At 38.8% G+C, this 17,160-nt stretch overlaps 1 protein-coding gene across 2 annotated transcripts in view; it reads left to right on the plus strand.

The window, feature by feature from the left end:
* The first annotated feature begins 9,366 nt into the window (after window positions 1-9,366).
* The window catches only part of LOC105925809 (complexin-2), a 70,176-nt gene continuing 62,382 nt past the window's right edge, over window positions 9,367-17,160 (plus strand). Inside the window, exons 1-2 of one of the 2 annotated variants that reach the window (XM_012861836.3) lie at window positions 9,367-9,631; window positions 10,395-10,512. In XM_012861836.3, coding sequence (XP_012717290.1) covers window positions 10,482-10,512 — 31 coding nt within the window. In that variant the 5' untranslated portion in view covers window positions 9,367-9,631; window positions 10,395-10,481. Of the gene's footprint in view, window positions 9,632-10,073; window positions 10,098-10,394; window positions 10,513-17,160 lie in introns of those variants that run through there. The other variant, XM_036126936.1, reaches the window with a different exon arrangement.

The following is a 17,160-nucleotide window of genomic DNA, read 5'->3' on the forward strand; positions in this document are numbered from 1 at the left end:
AGCCAAAATGCGTCAGCTCTGTTTGAACTATTTATTTTTGTCATCAGTGGCCCCACATCCCACTGAGACCAACTGCAGCGCAGCGACAGCCTCTTTGGTTTCACACTGGTCTGTTTTAGACCTTTTGCAGGGAATCCAGCAATCAAGAAGTCAAAAAATAAAACACAGAACAAGAAGCCTCCCAAGGCTGATTGCGGTTTGGCATTTTTATTCAGCCGCTAAAATCAACATTCTGTTTCTCGAGTGCCACCAGGAGAGCCCTCTTTTTTTCCAGCGAAGTTAAAAGTCGGCCTGCTAGAAAAATAATTTCATTATTTCATAATCTGTAGTATGAGTAGTTACAGAGCAAGACTTTATATGAACTTAATTAGATGTGAGTTTTTATATCTACCCCCAGTAGGAATCCCCCCCTCCCCTGCCATGTTCTAAGAAATGGCCTCTGGTGAAAAACAAGACATAATTAAAAAGATATGAAGCTGTAAACAGAAATGAACTAACCTTTGTCTGTCAGGACTTGTGAAAACCAATGTAGTGCACAAGCTCCTTCAGTTAGAAGTTTAATAACCCCCAAAATAAGCCATAAATATTACATTTTCATTAAAAATAAAACCTTTTCCTGAATTAGTAAATTCTAATTTTATTCTATGAAGCTCATCTTCTCTAATATTTCATATCTATTCCTTCTGTTCTGTCAGTTTGAGCTTAACTGAGTCCCTGAAGTGTTTCCCTCAGAAAACAATGAAACATCAACAACCATGTCAGACAGTGGTGAATCTGGAATGAGCTGAAAACATGACAGTGTACAGCATTAACTCTCCTCTAGCTCAAAAAAACCTTAATACTTATTTTTTATACGGTTTGGAGATAATATGTCATCGTAAGCCACTTTACATATTTATTAAATGAGAAGCTGGTTTTTGGGGCAGTGATTAAAAACAAAAAGCTGGACTTGTAGCAAATAAAAATAACTTCACCACAGATACATTTCTAAATCTTTTTCATTATTTTTCAGCCATTCTGTTTGAGAATGGTGTGTGTGGGAACCCGTCTCTGTTTTCATCACCTAGTTGGGGCCAAGGTTTGGCTTATGAAATAAAACATCAAAAATGTCCTCATCCTTTACCCTAGAGTAATAAAAATGTTGTAAATAATATGAAAACATTGTATGTATCACACCAGATCTGGGTTTTAAAAAACACTATTATTAGATATTATGGAAGTTTTTACAGCATTTAGATTTCAAACAAGAACGTTCAGTTTGAGTTTCTGTCTGAGAGAGGATTATAATTTATTCTGTTTAGTCTGTTTAATCTACTTTGAGGCAGTTTTTCAGTATAGTTCCAGTAAATTAAAGTGTTAATTTTTCAGCATCTTAAAACATTTTGATAAGTACATACTCCTAAAGTGGGGACAGATTGGTGGCCCTTGCTGTTCCATAAATCATGGATCAGCAAGTTTGGTATGGAAGGACTTGACTGGCTGTCACACAGTTCTGGCCTCAACCCAAAAGAAAACCTCTGGGATGGATTATAGCAGAGACTCCGGACCAGGCCTCCTTTTCCAATATCAGAGTCTGACCTCCCAAATGTGCTTATGGAAGAGTGGGCAGAAAATTACATCAATACACTCCTGTGTGGAAAGCCTTCCCAGAAGAGTTAAAGATGTAAGAACTGCAAAGAGGATTTTTTCCACGCTCATTCTTGTATAATATTTTGTAATATGTTCTGGAAAACTCCAGCAGGTAAACAGTAGCAGAAAGTTGTGTCTTTATGAAGCAGCAATGGACCGTCCACAAAACCTGAAAAAAAGTGTTTTTCTCCATCTGATCCTCTACCACATGCCAAGTTTTCATTTAACAGCTCTTTGGGAATCACCCTATTGACACTAAAATCCTATTTTACGTTCAACAAAATATGTTACATATGATCATCAACAAAATATGTTACATCTGATCATCAAGATTGAAATAAAACAAACTGTGTAAGGCTAAGTTCATATTGAAGGGAAATGCGATCCAAATCCAATCTTTTTGCATAAGTTCAACTCCAAAGACTTTACCTCGGTTGCAATCACACATATAATTCAAGGAAACATTATTTTACTGATCATTAAAAGATATGACTCCACAGATCGTAGCCTAACTTGTTTTTTTTTTTTTTTTTTGCTAAGTCGCCTGTTACCTATTCAGTGCCTTGAAAAAAATGTGTAAATAACTGAGCACAAAAAAAAAACATGATTAGGCAACCAATGTCTATGACTTTCAAACTACATGTGGAACTTGTTAATTTAGCCTACTTGTAAAGTCTGTGAGTCTTGCTGTTTTCATGCTAAATGATAAGAAAAAAAACGGATGGCCAAGGCTTTGCCAATAACAATAAGCATTTAAAGATATGTGAAAAAGCCCATTTGTTATAAATTGGGCTACACAAAATGCAAATAATTCAGATAGAGAATCTTGTAGTTCATAGATACCTCTTCTCATTTTCTTCAACTCTGAGAGCTTAAAAGTGAGCTTTGGGGTATTTTTCTTTTCTTTTTAAGAGTAGCTTTCTTTCACCTGACCTGACTGGAGCAAGGGTTACAGGCAATAAAAACTGACACCAGAAAGTTCATCATCTCTGCTCATCCTTCAAGTGAACTTGCTGGAGGTTCTCTGTGGAAATCATAAAGCTCCTGCAGCCCACAGTAACTCTTCATAACTCAGAAAAAGACAGAAAAGCCTGTCCATATCTCTTACAACCAAAACGTATTATATCTATTTTATGTATTTTTATTTTTTGGAATGATTATTCAGTTCAGTTTTAATTCAATTCAATGTATTGGTTCCAATTCACAACATGTCAAATTTAACTGCTATACAAGCCCTTAAAATGATGCAATTATCTTAAACAGAACTGATAGTTGAACAAGCAATAATAATATTTTAGGTTGGATTTAACTGGCCACAGTCAAGTATCCAACAGACACTGGTACACATATATAATTACACATTTATACTGTGCCACCAAATGTATCTTTAGAAACCACATGTGTTGCCAAGGAAACCAAATATATGCAGCTGGATGTTTGGGGAATATGAATAAAATTGTACTCCATGTTTGTAGGATTTACACACTGAAAGAAAATACTATACGATCTATAATTTAAAAACTCTCAGCTCTCAATTACAGCAAAAAACAGGAATTTCAGCATTAGGACACTAGACTTCATCGTGTTTCCACACAATAAAGGTACGGTGAATATCAAATAATAATAATAATAGCTGGGTTTCATTTTATGTCTGCAAAAAGTTAACAAAATTTCCAGTTGTAACAAAACATTTAAATAAAATAGAATTATAATTTTATTCTCCGTTAGTGTGGAATTCTGGTGTACCAGGAGCAAAGTGACAAAGTGTGATACACACAAAGGTAAAAATATATAAACAAAAAATAAGAATAGCTAATTTGGGGTTAAGAGCCTTGCCCATGGGCAGATCAACATGAAACAGGAGTAAGCTGGAATTAAACCCACAGTCTTTTGATTGAAAGTCTACTTTAACCACTGAGCCACAGTTGCCCTCATTGAGGAACGACCTACAAAGCCTACAAAATTAACCCCCTTTTTTAAGAGGACGGCAGTTAATTTGCCTCAACCTCATTACCTGATTTCACAAGGCTGGAGCTGAAAAAGATTCTTCTTCAGACAATCTCTCAAATTGTTTTTTACAGGATATAGGTCTGGAGACTTGAATGGCCGTGGATGTGTTGATTTGGTTTTATGGGTTAGATCAATATCCTGCTGAAAACACAAACTGAAAGTTCTCAGTTTCACCAAAAAAAAAAAACCTGAAAACTTTCGAATAAAATGTATTGAAATTCGCAAGAGTTTATGATGCATGGGGTCGGTGGAGGGAAGGGGGTCGGTGCCTTTCTCCAGCGGTCATTGGGTGAGAGCCAGGGTACATCCTGAATAGGTGTCAGTCCAGAGGTCAACACAGAAACACACAGACAAACACCATGCACGCACACACACGCACATACTAAGGGCATCCTGGTGGGACCAATTAACCGTCAGGGTTATGCACTCTGGGAGGAAGCCAGAGTACCTGGAGATAACCCACATACAGAGAGAACATGCAAACCCCATCCAGAAAGACCCCAGCTTGGGATTTAAACCTAGGACCTTCTTGCTGCATGGCAACAGTGCTACCAGCTGTGCTATCCCCAAGGCTCTTATTTGATGAATATAAAATAAAAACCCATTTAGAATGATTGAGCTTTTGGTTAACGAGTAAAAATAGAATAGAAACAATGTTGAAGGAGGAAATCTGTGTAAAGCTAAATGTAGTTTTTTGGAAAGGCAGAATAGGTAAGGAAAACACCAAATCTCACCTGTGACTTGTTTTGATTTCTGATCATTTTACCTTTTGAAGTAAACATAATTCCCAACTTGATGTAATACATTGTTGCACTATTGGCACTGTCTTACTAGAAGTAATTTTATGCAACTTTCTATTTGGCATCCTTGTTTTTTGAGATTTCATTCTAAAAGCAAATGCAAATAAAGTTGTTTATAGTTAACAAATAAATAAACCAAAAATATCAGCATGTGCTCTTCCATACTGCCCTTACAACCACAGCGCATTTTTTAAAAAAAACGGAGGTCCTGGTATTGTTGCTCCTTTAACAGCAGAACGTTCCACAGTTCTTAATAGTTGTTAGCTTTATGGTGCGAACTACAATCTGGAATAACAGCTACATTCAGAGCTTGGCCAGATGAGTCACTTTTGCTCAAAACTTTTACAAGTATCTAAAAAGAAAGTTTTTTTTTATTCTTTCGTGACCAGAAGTAGAATATAGACACATATCTATAGAATAGTTGTGATGGAAAAACCTAAGATTAGTACAAAGGTTTTAAACGTGTTTTATGTGTGTGTTATCATGGTTCATGAGACAAGGACAGATTATGGTTAAACAGCTTAAATACTGATTTAATTAAAGAAAATGAAAAAGAGAGTTTCATTGCTTGCTTTTCAGTGTTGCATTCTTTATTTAACAGAAGCTGAAATTAATTAACTGAAATGAATTAATTGCAACACCACATGTGCTTACTTAGGGCTGCACCCTGAAAAGGTTCATTACAGCCCATTATGCCAGCCTCCAAGTTATCAGTCTTTTGTGAAAAAACACCTCAATTTAAACCAATATGACATGTAGCAACTTGCTTAAAGTGTTGCGCTTACAAAAATCATTGTTGCCATATATCATATATGTTATACTGTGTAAAGATCAGTTGAGGTGGTTTAGGAATCTGACCAGGATGCCCCCTGGGGGCCTCCCTTTGGGGTTTTCCTGGCCACTCACAGGAGACCCCAAACCAGAGTTTTCTGGCCTTGGAACATCTTGAGACACCCCACAACAAGCTGGAAGATGTCACTTGGGAGAGGGATGTTTGGGTTTCTCTCCCGGACCTGTTGCCCCTTGTGATGGACCGAGGTAAAAATGCATGAGGAGTCACAGGAAATTATTCAAAAGTTGTGTTTTTTATTTTTAACCCAAAAGCCAAACTTACAAAAATGGGGGGTTCCAGAGTCATAAAAGAGGTCAAAAAAGAAAAACAAACTTTAACTGAAGCAAACTGTGCCCAAACTAACTGACTGCACAAGCAAACATAGCTGATCTCCAAAGAAATGACACACAAGGGTATATATACACTGGCTGATCAGACCAGTAACACAATGGGGGGAATTAAAACCAAACAAACACTCACAAATAACAAAACAAAGCAGTACAGTTAAATTTGGCAATAAACTAATCTAAGAACAATGAAAAACACACCAACCTCTAAATACAAACCCTAAGTGAAATACAAAACAAAGAAAGAGAAATACAAATCCCCCCTTCCAGCAAAAGCAGGTGGAACAGTCCAATTTCCCCTCCCTGTATTCAATTGATCTGAGCCCTGGCTGCCATCTTTTGTCTGGCCAAACTCCCAGGCACCATGAAAGGTAAGAAACAAAGATTAGTAACAAAAACACAAAGACAATATGGATAAGTGGCTATAAGTACAAAAGTGAACTGAATGTGCACGCTTACAAATAGAACACATGTGCTTAAACTAAGAATAAAGTTTAATTACAAACTAAGGTGTATGTATACTGATTGGTAAATGAAAAGGTGCATGTGTGGCACCGACTTTTAAGGTGTGGCCATGGGTTTGGCCATCACACCCCTGCAACCCTGGACAAGCAGAAGATGATGGTTAGTTGGATGGATGGATGAAAGACCGTCTGCCCTCCTCATACAGTTTGTTCTACTACTGTTTCCATATCATGCATTCTATTGTTTGTGATCTTATGTTGTTCTCAATTCTTTGCTGCTGATGTTGTAACTCAACAATTTCCCACAGTAACTAGTATATATTCTATTCTATTCTATTCACTCATTAGTCTGACGTGGCTTCACTAGAATAAACTGGATGGTGTTAGCAGGTGCCTGGGATTGGCTGTAAGGACACTGAACCCACCTCCGACATACTGAGACATACTACATACCATACTCCTGTGCGGACCATTCCATGAACCAATCAAGAAGACACTCAAAGCCACATTCAGTGGGGCTGCATTTGAAGTTAGTACTGTTTGCTCCCATGTGCTATTTGCTGATTTTGTAAATAACTATTGTTTGGGAACCTTGTGAATATTCTCAATTTTGCAATTTGACTGGTTGTTAGTTTTTAAACTTGTTAAATTTGAAAAGCTCAACTTAGATATTAGTTTTGGCTAGGTTATTTTCTGTAAACCTGAAAATGTTGAATTTAGTGTTTCTCCCTTTTTGTGTTTTCTTGTTGTTGGGTTTGTTTTGCAGAGAAACTGTATTATTTATTATAATGGTTAATTTCCTTTTTTTGTGTTTCATCTGGTTTAACGTGTAGGATTTTGTCTCTTTTTGTTTAAAAACCTTATCAATAAACTTTTAATCAATTTTACCACCTAGACTCTTTCATTTTATGTTACCCTGTTCTTCCAGCCAATTGTGGCCATAACAAGTTTCAACCATCTGACTAAAAATGTCACCATTAAATGAAAGGAAATCGGATAGGATGTTGAAGTATAGCCCAGGAGCCGCTGAGGCACAATTCAATTAAGGCTCCTGAGTCCTGACGTATCCTGAACACCAGTGTCACTAGTGTCCACAGAGAAGCAAACAAAACGTTTAGAGCCATCCACAGCAATGCTCCTAAATATATATAGGATCTTTAGAAGCATCTTTCTCCGCCTAGGACTTCATCAACTAAATGTTGTTGGTGGTACCACAGACCCGTTTTAAAAATCCCGGCAATCGTGCTTTTCAGGTAGTGGCTGTGAGCTTTTGGAGCGCAACCCCCCCCCCCTTCCTCCATGTCTCTATGCTGCAGAGAATCCACTGTCTCTTTTAAGAAACATCTAAAGACATAGTTATTTATACATGCATTTGCTTAAAGAAGCAATAAGCGAAATTTCCGCAGCTCTCTATATTGTTTTCCAGTCTCTTGTTTACATAGCCGGGCCGAACCTGTGCGTGTACATGTGTGCGTGTACGTGCGTGCATGTGAACAGCTGCCACTCAGGACTTAGTCCCTCCCTGCCCTAAAATGCCACCATCAGAGCAGCGCAGTGTTGGAGTAACATGGTGGAGAGCACCTCCAGCAGATCAAAATGTTCTCCTGCTAACAGCATTACAAAGTTACAAGTTACTTACTTCTTCACTAGAAATGTTCCTCTGAGAGGTGAAGCTGTTTTGCTGTGTTTTTATCAAATATGCACATAGAAGGCGACGTTTCAAAAAGGTAAATGATGGTTCGAAGGCGTGGCTTGTCACGGATGTTGTTTTGGTCTCAAGCACCACCTAGTGGTGAAATATCACTTATTGCTCCTTTAAGCATGTTTTTGTGGTTTTAACTTGTATTTGCTCCTGTGAAGCACTTTGTGATTTCAATGTCTATGGAAGGTGCCATAGAAATACAATTTTACTTACTTTACTTACTTCAGGTGTTTTACAAGAAACATCTTTAAACTTTACTGAAAATGTTAGCTACATAAAAGGTACCGGTGCGATGCATGAATTAGATTTAATGTCAAAGAAGGACTGGCTTCAAAAAGTAAAAATTAAAAAACTGCTTCTAAGCTTGTTTCATGTCATGATACCAACCCATTTAAATGAGCTTTGCCAAGAAGAGCAGTCATCAAATATTCAGCCAGAATAATGGCTACAAAAAGATAGGAGTTATTCCACAACTTGATGATAAACAATTAACCAAATATTTGAGCCGCTGTTGGGGATTGTGACCCTGTGTGAATTAGAAAAAATTCCAAACAAATCTAAACCTCTGCAGTAAATTCTTAAAAAAATAAAAACTTTTATGAAGCATAATCATTCTATCCTTTAAAAAAATATGATAAAATTGTATTCACATTGGGTTAATGAATGTTATCCCCGTAAATGTGCATAACAAAATCTGAATGGAAATACAAGTAAACACACAAATCTTGGTGTGACTTGGCCAGATCTGTTGTTACAATGCTAATTTTGAAAATAGCATTTTAACAACAAGAAAGGCAGGGTTCACCTTACAAAAACAGTCCTCTCTAAAGGTTTTCTACTTTATCCTCTGATGTTTGGTTGAATTACAGACAGTATCTTAATGTACTAAGAACAAAGGTGTGAGGGCTTATCTGAGCATACCAGAAGGTGGACATGTAGGTCTAAATGATGGCTACAGTCAGACTAAGAAGTAACATCTTCTTAGTCTTTCTCCGTGGGTATAAAGCTCCACCAGAAGCATTCTTTTTAATCTTTCTCTTCTTTGTTCCATTTTGTGTCAGAGGGTCGGGAATCTTGAATGCCTCCGTTTCAGTCACACAGTGGGATGTAATTTAAATTTAACACAGAATGGTGCTGGTGATGGCTATATAACAGCACCAACCCAGCAGATCTCCGTATTGCAACATTAAAGGCACCCAACTGGAACATTGTGTATTTTTCTTGAACAGCACCAGCTGGGAGCGAAATGAATATGTGCCTCATAAAACAAGACAAGACGGAAAAAGCGAGAGACGCCAACATGTTCAGCCATCGTCCTCCCACAGTCTAGATCCTGCTTTTTTTTTTCTTTTTCTTTTTAAAGGTGGCCTGTAAAGCGATTGCATGTCCTCGCTGCAGAAACAAAGCAGGCAGCCAAGCCTCCGGGCTGAATAATTGATCTCTGTGTATCGGTCAGGAGGACGATGGTGGGACGCTTCTCCCTGCATGTGATCCAGTCCAATCACGGCGTAAACGGCTGCCCAGCAAACCACCGCCCCCTCCACTCCACTCCACTTCACTCCACTTCCTCCTCCTTTTCTCATCTCTCTCTCTCTCTCTTCCTACGTGTGTTTTTTGTGAGTTTTTGCGCAGACGAATCGGAGTGCAGGAGGAAGCACCAAGGACGTCCTATTTTTTTTTTTCTCGAGCCCCTGGAGCCCGAGATGCGAGGGACGAGCAGTCATTAGCCCTTCACCGCTGCCGCCCGCCGCAGGAGAACTTCGCTGGTCTTGAAGCCCGAGCCCTGCTCTCTGATCCCCGCTCGTTGCGCGAGTGTCTGAGGACTGGAAACCGGTCGCCGGACGGAGGTAAATCGGTGCTCGACGCGGCTCAGTTAGGCGGCTCGCATGTGGAGCTATCCGGCGGCGCTGGTGCTGAAACCACTCACTGATCAGACAAGGAAGTGCATGTGTCCTTTTACACCGTCTGCGTGGCACGCAACGGGCATGCACAAATATCGATTCTAGGAACACATTTGCAGGGTATTTGTTGCATGTGGAGTTGTGTGAATGCAAGCATCAGGCAGTTTTTTTTTTTTTTTTTTTTTTTTTTGCTTAATTAACGTGCTTTTGGAGCAGTTTTTTTTCCCTCCCGTAGTGGGATGGCTGTGTCCAGGTTCCCTCCAATGGAGAATGGAAAGTTTTACCACATGATCTTGATAAATATACAGGAGTGGTTTGGTCCACATGCGTGGCAACGGGCTTTCCCGTGAAGCTGAGAGGAATCATTACAACAACTCGTCTGATTGGGGATCATTGCCTGACGAGTGCTCAGGTCAAAGCTTACACTAAAAAAGCCGCATTTCAAAATACTTTTTTTTAAATAGAATTTACAATTAAATAGTGAAAAGTATTACCTGATTCAGAGTGCAGTTTAATTATCATTAAGCCATTGACCTTTATGTCCTTCAGATTGTGCTTCACACCCCAATTACATCTTCCATGCATTCATTTTCCTACACTTGATTGAGGTCATATACAGTAATTACATACATAGCTATTTGTTTTTTGAAAAAAATTAAAACAAAGTTTCCAACAAATGGCAATATATTGATCTAATTTTTCCCCCCAGATCTCAAAACAAAGGATTCTACTTTTCTGCAACTATTGAATGTAACATTGATCGGATAAGGAAGGCAAGGAATCCAAAGCCATCATCATGAATTTCGTTATGAAGCAAGCGTTGGGGGGTAAGTTCCAACCTTTTAATACTTAATCCAAGTATTTACTTTAAATTTTAATACACATGTATTGCTTTTAAATAATCTCTGCCAATCAGCCAATTCTTCTTGACCCGCAAGATGCTGTCGGTCCCAGGGGGTCCTGGGCTTTGCTTTGTGTTGTTGTTTTTTTAACCCCTGTGACTATTCCACGTTTAAGTCAGTGCAAAGCGAGATGCATTAAGGCATGTCTATACAGTCGTATCTTTAATCAGACGTTGGTGCGTCTTGACTGGACGCTGCAGTGGCTCTTGTCCCTCCATGCAGAGTGAGCATTTCCCTTCTGACGGAGGAGGAGGAGGAGGAGATGGGGGCGTTAATCGAGACAGAATCTAATCTTGAATAATTTCATTCCGGCATTCAGGCACGTGAATGAGTTCCTAATTGCTTGTGCTGCAGCGAGTCCCTGGACGCGAGATTATCATAACAGATTAATGGATTTTGAAGGAATATGAGCTGCTTGTCCTGTGTGACTGTGGGGATCGTGCAGCAGAAAGTGAAAGGACTTTAAGTGGTTTTCACAAAGGAGCAAGAGTCCTTGCAGGGTGACTTTTTGTTTGGAGAGAATCAGTCCACTTATAATCTGAAAAGAAAATCTTCTTTGCCGTTTACTCTGAGCAAACAGGGACAAGAAAAACTGGACCAGAAAAAACTGCTTTCATTGCATCAGTACACACAATTTTAATTATTATTTTGGGACATGTCAATAAAAATGATCATTTAATTATTATGTGTTTTGGGATTTTGTGGGACAGGCCAACACAAAATAGTGCATAATTGTCATGTGGGGCACGAATGAGCCCCACTGAGTTCATATTTTGCACAATATTACAGCTCTGAGTCTTTTGTAGGGTGTCTCTTGCAGCTTTACACATTTAGAGACTGACATTTATGTCCATTCTTCTTTCCAAAATAATGAAGTTCAGTCAATTTGGATGAAGTGTCCGCAAACATCAATTTTTAAGTCTTGCCACAAGATTTTTTATTGGATTTAGGTTGAAACATTGACCGTCATTTTAACAGATGAATAAGCTTTACTACAAATCATTCGGTTGTAACTATGGATGTGTTTAGGGTTGGTATGCTGCTGAATGCTGAACATTTCTTCCACAGTTGCCCTGTATTTAGTTTCATCCATATCTCTATCAACTCTGTACAGCTCCTCTGTCCCTGTTAGGAAACATCCTTCCCTCAGCATGATGCTGCCACCACCAAGAGGCAGATTAGTGTTTAGGCTGATGTGTGTTGGTAGTAACACAGCATTTTTTTTTATGTTGACCATAACGCATCTGACCAAAACACCTTCTTCTACTTGTTTGTAGTATCATCTACATGGTTTGTAGCAAACATAAAAACAGTACTTTTTATGTCTTTCTTTCAACAATGACTTTCTTTTTTGCTACTCTTTGACAAAAGCCAAATTTCTAGAGAGCACAGCTAATAGTTTTAGTGTCAACAGATTCTCCCACCTGAGCTTTAGACCTTCGCAAGTCTACCAACGTCATCATTGGCCTCTTGAGTGCTTCTCTGTATCATGTTGAACTTGCGCAACCTGTTGGTTATGTGGACAGCTATGTCGTGGTGTAGGTTTGCAGTTGTACCAAACTGGTTCCTTTTCCAGAGGACGGACTAAACAGAGCTTTGTGAGACGCTCTAAGCTTGGGATATGGCCTAACCTTGTGTTAAATTTCTCCACAACTTTGTTGCTGGTCTGTGCATTGTGTTGCTTGGCATTCATGATGCTGTTTGTTCGCTAATGATCTCTAACAAATCTCTGAGGACTTCTCAGGCTGAGAGCAAATGACACGCAGGTGGTCTCCATGGCGATTAAGGCAGTTTGTCGCTCTGAATGTTATCGATGGGAATCAAATTGAGCAGTATTCAAATGTATGACATGCTTTTTTGATTTCAAATTTTCTCTATTTTACTTTTAATTCCAGGGATTTCCTTCCACTTTCCCATGAATTAGTCTATCTCACACAGTTGTAATGAAACATGTTAAAATGTGTGTTTGTAGATGACAGAGTGTGGTAACATTAAGGATGCTTGAATGCTTTTGTAGTACGCTGCAACGTCATCGTTTTCCAGGTGAGCCCTGTTCTCCTGCAGCACCACAATATCTCAAATGACTTGAAATTGTTTTTGTTTCATTAGAAATCCAGATGGGTAAAAAGGTTGTTCATGGGAGCCTGATACGACTTTGTCACAAGAGCATGAGAAAAACTTGAGGGTATAACCCACTGGGCCCCCGAACAGCAAAGAGGCTCCACAGCTGGCCCAGATGTTTTTCCTGCTGATACATATTAAATCACAAAAAAATCTACTCCCTTTAAAGCTTGAAAACTTGAAAAGACCGTGTATTACTGGTGGTGTCTCAATTACAAGTTAAACCACATGCACTAATTGTAATGTACTTGGATATATTAGGCAGAAAAAACAATATTATAAGACTGAATTATAACATTCAAATCAATTTATACTTAGAATAAACAGTTCAGGTCATATACAAATGGCTTTATTGAACACTTCATGTTTTATGAGGAAACCCCCAAATTTACTGATTAGTTTGGGCTTTTCAGTGTCATTTTAATTGTGATGGGAGGACCGTTGTATAACTGAGACACTGCAGCAGTTTCCTCTTATTGTCTGCTTTCAAAAGACAGAAAATACACTCGACCTAATCTCCACCATACCATAAAAAAAATGTAAAGACCTCTTCTTGTTACAAAGCTGCTGAATGTTTGCCTTCCTGTTTTCTATTGAATGGCACATTATTCTCAGGCTTATCGGGAAAGATTTACACAGCTGTTGTTGGTGAGTTTGTGTTAGTGATACACAGATATCGATGTTTGTCAGCCACTGCATGCTACAATGAAAGGAGCTAAAGCTCAACTCAGTGAAGTGGAAGTTGCTGCTTCCTTTTCTCTGTGTGCATCGTGTTGTTTAAGTGCTTTTTGGTATGTTAGTGGGTGTCCAAGGAGCAGCAGGTGCCCATCACCAGGCTGCTATGCAGCTTTGCACCAATAAAGACGAGTCAAACCCGCGGAAGTGTGCACAAAAGAAATTTCACACATGGGGAAAATCAGGCAGCTCATGCCAGGATCTTCACCTTCAGGAAGGTAATGCTTTCCATCCTGGGGAGCAAGTTTTTATACTTCCTTCTTAAGGAATAATGAGTTTTTGGTGTGCAGTGGATTAGCTGTGGGCTATCATCTCAATTCTATCTCTCTGTGCACGACGGGGAGAAACTCACACTCCATCTGCTCCAATTTAGACCTGTACATTTTCTTTCTGCCTTTTTTATTCAGTGATGGAAAAGGTCGCCTCACTGTGCATCGAAAAAGCACTCATCTGTGCCCATGACCCACTCACCTTTGTAGATCAGACTAACCAGTTGTATTTGCGTCTGGTTAAATTGTAGATTAGACACTAAAGCTTGTAAACAATTAGTGAAATAGCCCTCTAGTGCCAAATTGGATGGTGCTCTTTTTAGGTAATCTATGACAAGGAATGTATCTAAATCTATCAAATACTTTAATAAATAATGAGTGAACTCGATAACTGCATAGAAATCAAAGAAATCATAAAGTTGTTAATTACAAAACGGTGGTGTCTGACATTTGGTGAAGTTTAATTGGTCCACAGTAATCAACACTTCAGAGCAGTCCTGAGTAGTCTATATCATTTTAAATAAAAATCATGACTTTTAATTACCATAATAAATATCTAAGTAGTTAACTGTTTTTTCTGAAATTACTCAAATATCTGCTATTTTATCCAGGGCATGTGGCTAAAGCAGCTGGTCCACCGTCTATCTGCTGTTCTGCCACGGAGGGAACAGTCATCTCCCGCTGCTTTTTTCAATATAAAAGGACTTTGCAGGAGTAAAGTTTAAACAGGAATAAAAAGCAGACCCCAGTACTAAAAGCATTTGTTACCCTGTTGTCTCTTTGCGAAGTCCACACTTCCAAGTGTAAAAAGCAGGAGGTCCTACTGAACGAGTCCAATAAAAAGCTGAACATCTTGAGTCAGTAACCGAACAGGTCAAAAGCATGTTTTAGACTCTCCCCAGTTTCAGCTTAAACTGTGATTTGTGGCAGTAACCATGAGCCATTCAAGGTTGAAATAAAAAGGTAATTTCTGTGAATTATCTTCAACATTTCTCAAGAGAAATAAGACAACTAAACTGTTTTTAAACATTTTAAACACATTTTTACAAACGTGCTCTGTGGTCTAAAAGATATGATTACATCTAAACTTCATTACAGCTAAATGAATAGAAAAGTTGTGTATCTCATAATACCACAGGTTTCCGTGTTGAACAAATTGGAGAACGAATCCAGGAGTAGTCCAATCCAGCTCGTAGAGACAAACTTGTTTCCAGATCAAGGCTCTCTATCAACTGTAAAATCTATAGAAATCTTGTCCGCATCAAGCAACAAATCCAGGAGATTGAGGAGACAAACTTGTTTCTTCACTGAGTTTAGTGACCAAACCGATGTTGGATGTCCACCTTCAAAAACATCTGAAGTGAGGAAAAAAAAACAATGTGCACAATTTAAGTCAGACAAAAGAATTGCCTACCGTAACTTAGCTTTGTATGGCTGTTGATAGAGATATAAAGATTTTCAAGATGTACACATATGTTCAATGAGAGTTTAAGGTCTTTTTATGTGTCTATAACACATAAGTCTATAAATGCATAGTTTTAACCAAAGTGGTTAGTAGCTGGTACTTAGTAACATTTCATTTACAATAAACCTGTCACAGGCTACTCAATAAAGTGTGAGCAGCCCGTTTCTAATATTTAAGGGGCTCTGATAGGACATATATTTTCTCCTCTGTCATATCTGTCTGGTTTGGGAACATTTAAAACATCTTCTCTTATCTGTCTCACCTTAAATTGCTGCTCAAAACTGCTCAAAACACAGAAGTGTGTAATAAAAAAGAAATGAATTAAAGCTTTATTAAAACTGAACAAAACTTCAGTTTCACCTTTTTTTCTCATCGACAATTTTTTTCAGCTCTCAAGATCCAAATTTGACTTTCGCATTTTCAACTAGGGTTTTATAAAAAAAAAAATTATTTCAAATATCCAATAATTAATTACTGTTTCTTGGCTCCATGCAATCTGTGAAGAATGCCAGTTAGAAACCACAAAAAACTGTGGCAAAGGTTCACCTTCTAGAAGGACAACAGCCAAAAACAGGCAGAGCTGCAGTGTGATCCACAGAGTATCCTTGTGGTAGAATGGCCAATTGAGAATCTGTGGCAGGACTTGAAAGCTGAGCTGCATAGAATCTCTCCATCTAAAATGGCTCTGCTTGAACCATTTTGCAAAGAATGAGCATAAACATAAGCCTGCAGTAGAAAGCTGGTAGAGGTACTGCCATAGAGCTGCAGTTGCAGTGAAGAGTGGTTCTACAATATTGAATCAGATGCCATGAATACAAATCTGCACCATACTTTGATAATTACTGTTTGTAAAATATCTTTGACAACCATTCATCATTTTGCTTCCACATCCCAATTATGCACTGCTTTGTGTTGGTCTATCGTGTAAAATACAAATAACACCAAGAGAACTTTGCAGTTTTTGCAGGAAAATCTTGTTAGAAAGTTCAACTGGTATGAATACATTTACAAGGCACTGTGAAGCCAAAGTGGGAACATGAGATTGTTGTTGTGAGCAAATAAATGTTCCCTTTGCTTCTTGTCTGTCTTCATGGCAGAATAAAACTGATTAAGAGCTTTTCATAAATTGGTTTAGAACTTCCTGGACATTGACCATAGCTCATTAGTTACATTTGGCAGAAAGATTTCCCCCTTCTGCAAACGGAGAATGGAACATTCATTGATTCAGTGTATGTCTGTGCTAGTTAGAGGGTTTCAGAGACTGGGAAAGAAATACATGGTTGAGCATTAGATTTGTAACAGATGATATCATCAAACATGCACGTAAATAGAGAGAGACACCATCCCGGCCTCGCCCATCGCTGTTGGTAACAGCTCCTCCACGCTCCCTCATCTTCTTGTCCTTTCTTGCCAGGAGTGAAAGGAGGAGGGAAATGAGGTGTAGGAAGAGATGAAAAGTGACAAATTGATCTTTAAAATGGGGTGTTATATCATCAGCTGCTGGAGGCAGAGGTTGTAAAGTCTGGACCAGCAGAGGCTATAATCGCACTTTAATGGGAGATGTTTTCTGTCCTCGGCTGCTTTGAGTTTCCTCTTTCTTTCTCCATCCCTAACACTCCTTCCACCTAACTCTCTACTGTTTTTTTCCTCACCTTTATTTTCCCCTGGGTTGCCACCTCTGTCACTCTTCCTGCTTTCCTCTTACCGCACTTCCTTAACTCTGTCTGCTTTCACTTCATCACTCTCTCTCTCTCTCTCTCTCTCTCTCTCTATCTCTCTTCCCCTTTGTTTTTCTATCATACAGTTTAACTTTTATTCCCATTCTTTCCTGCCTCGCCCGTTCTACTATTACAGTATATCTAAAGGTTCAGGCGAGAAAACCTCAATCAGGCAGCCGCAGGGGAGGCTGTGGTTGTGTGTGCAGGCGTGATTTGGTGTCTGCTTGTGTGTGACGAGAGATGGATGGAGAGTTGGAAAGAGAGC

This window comes from Fundulus heteroclitus, chromosome 23 (assembly GCF_011125445.2).
Source record: "Fundulus heteroclitus isolate FHET01 chromosome 23, MU-UCD_Fhet_4.1, whole genome shotgun sequence".
Classification (NCBI taxonomy): Eukaryota; Metazoa; Chordata; class Actinopteri; order Cyprinodontiformes; family Fundulidae; genus Fundulus; species Fundulus heteroclitus.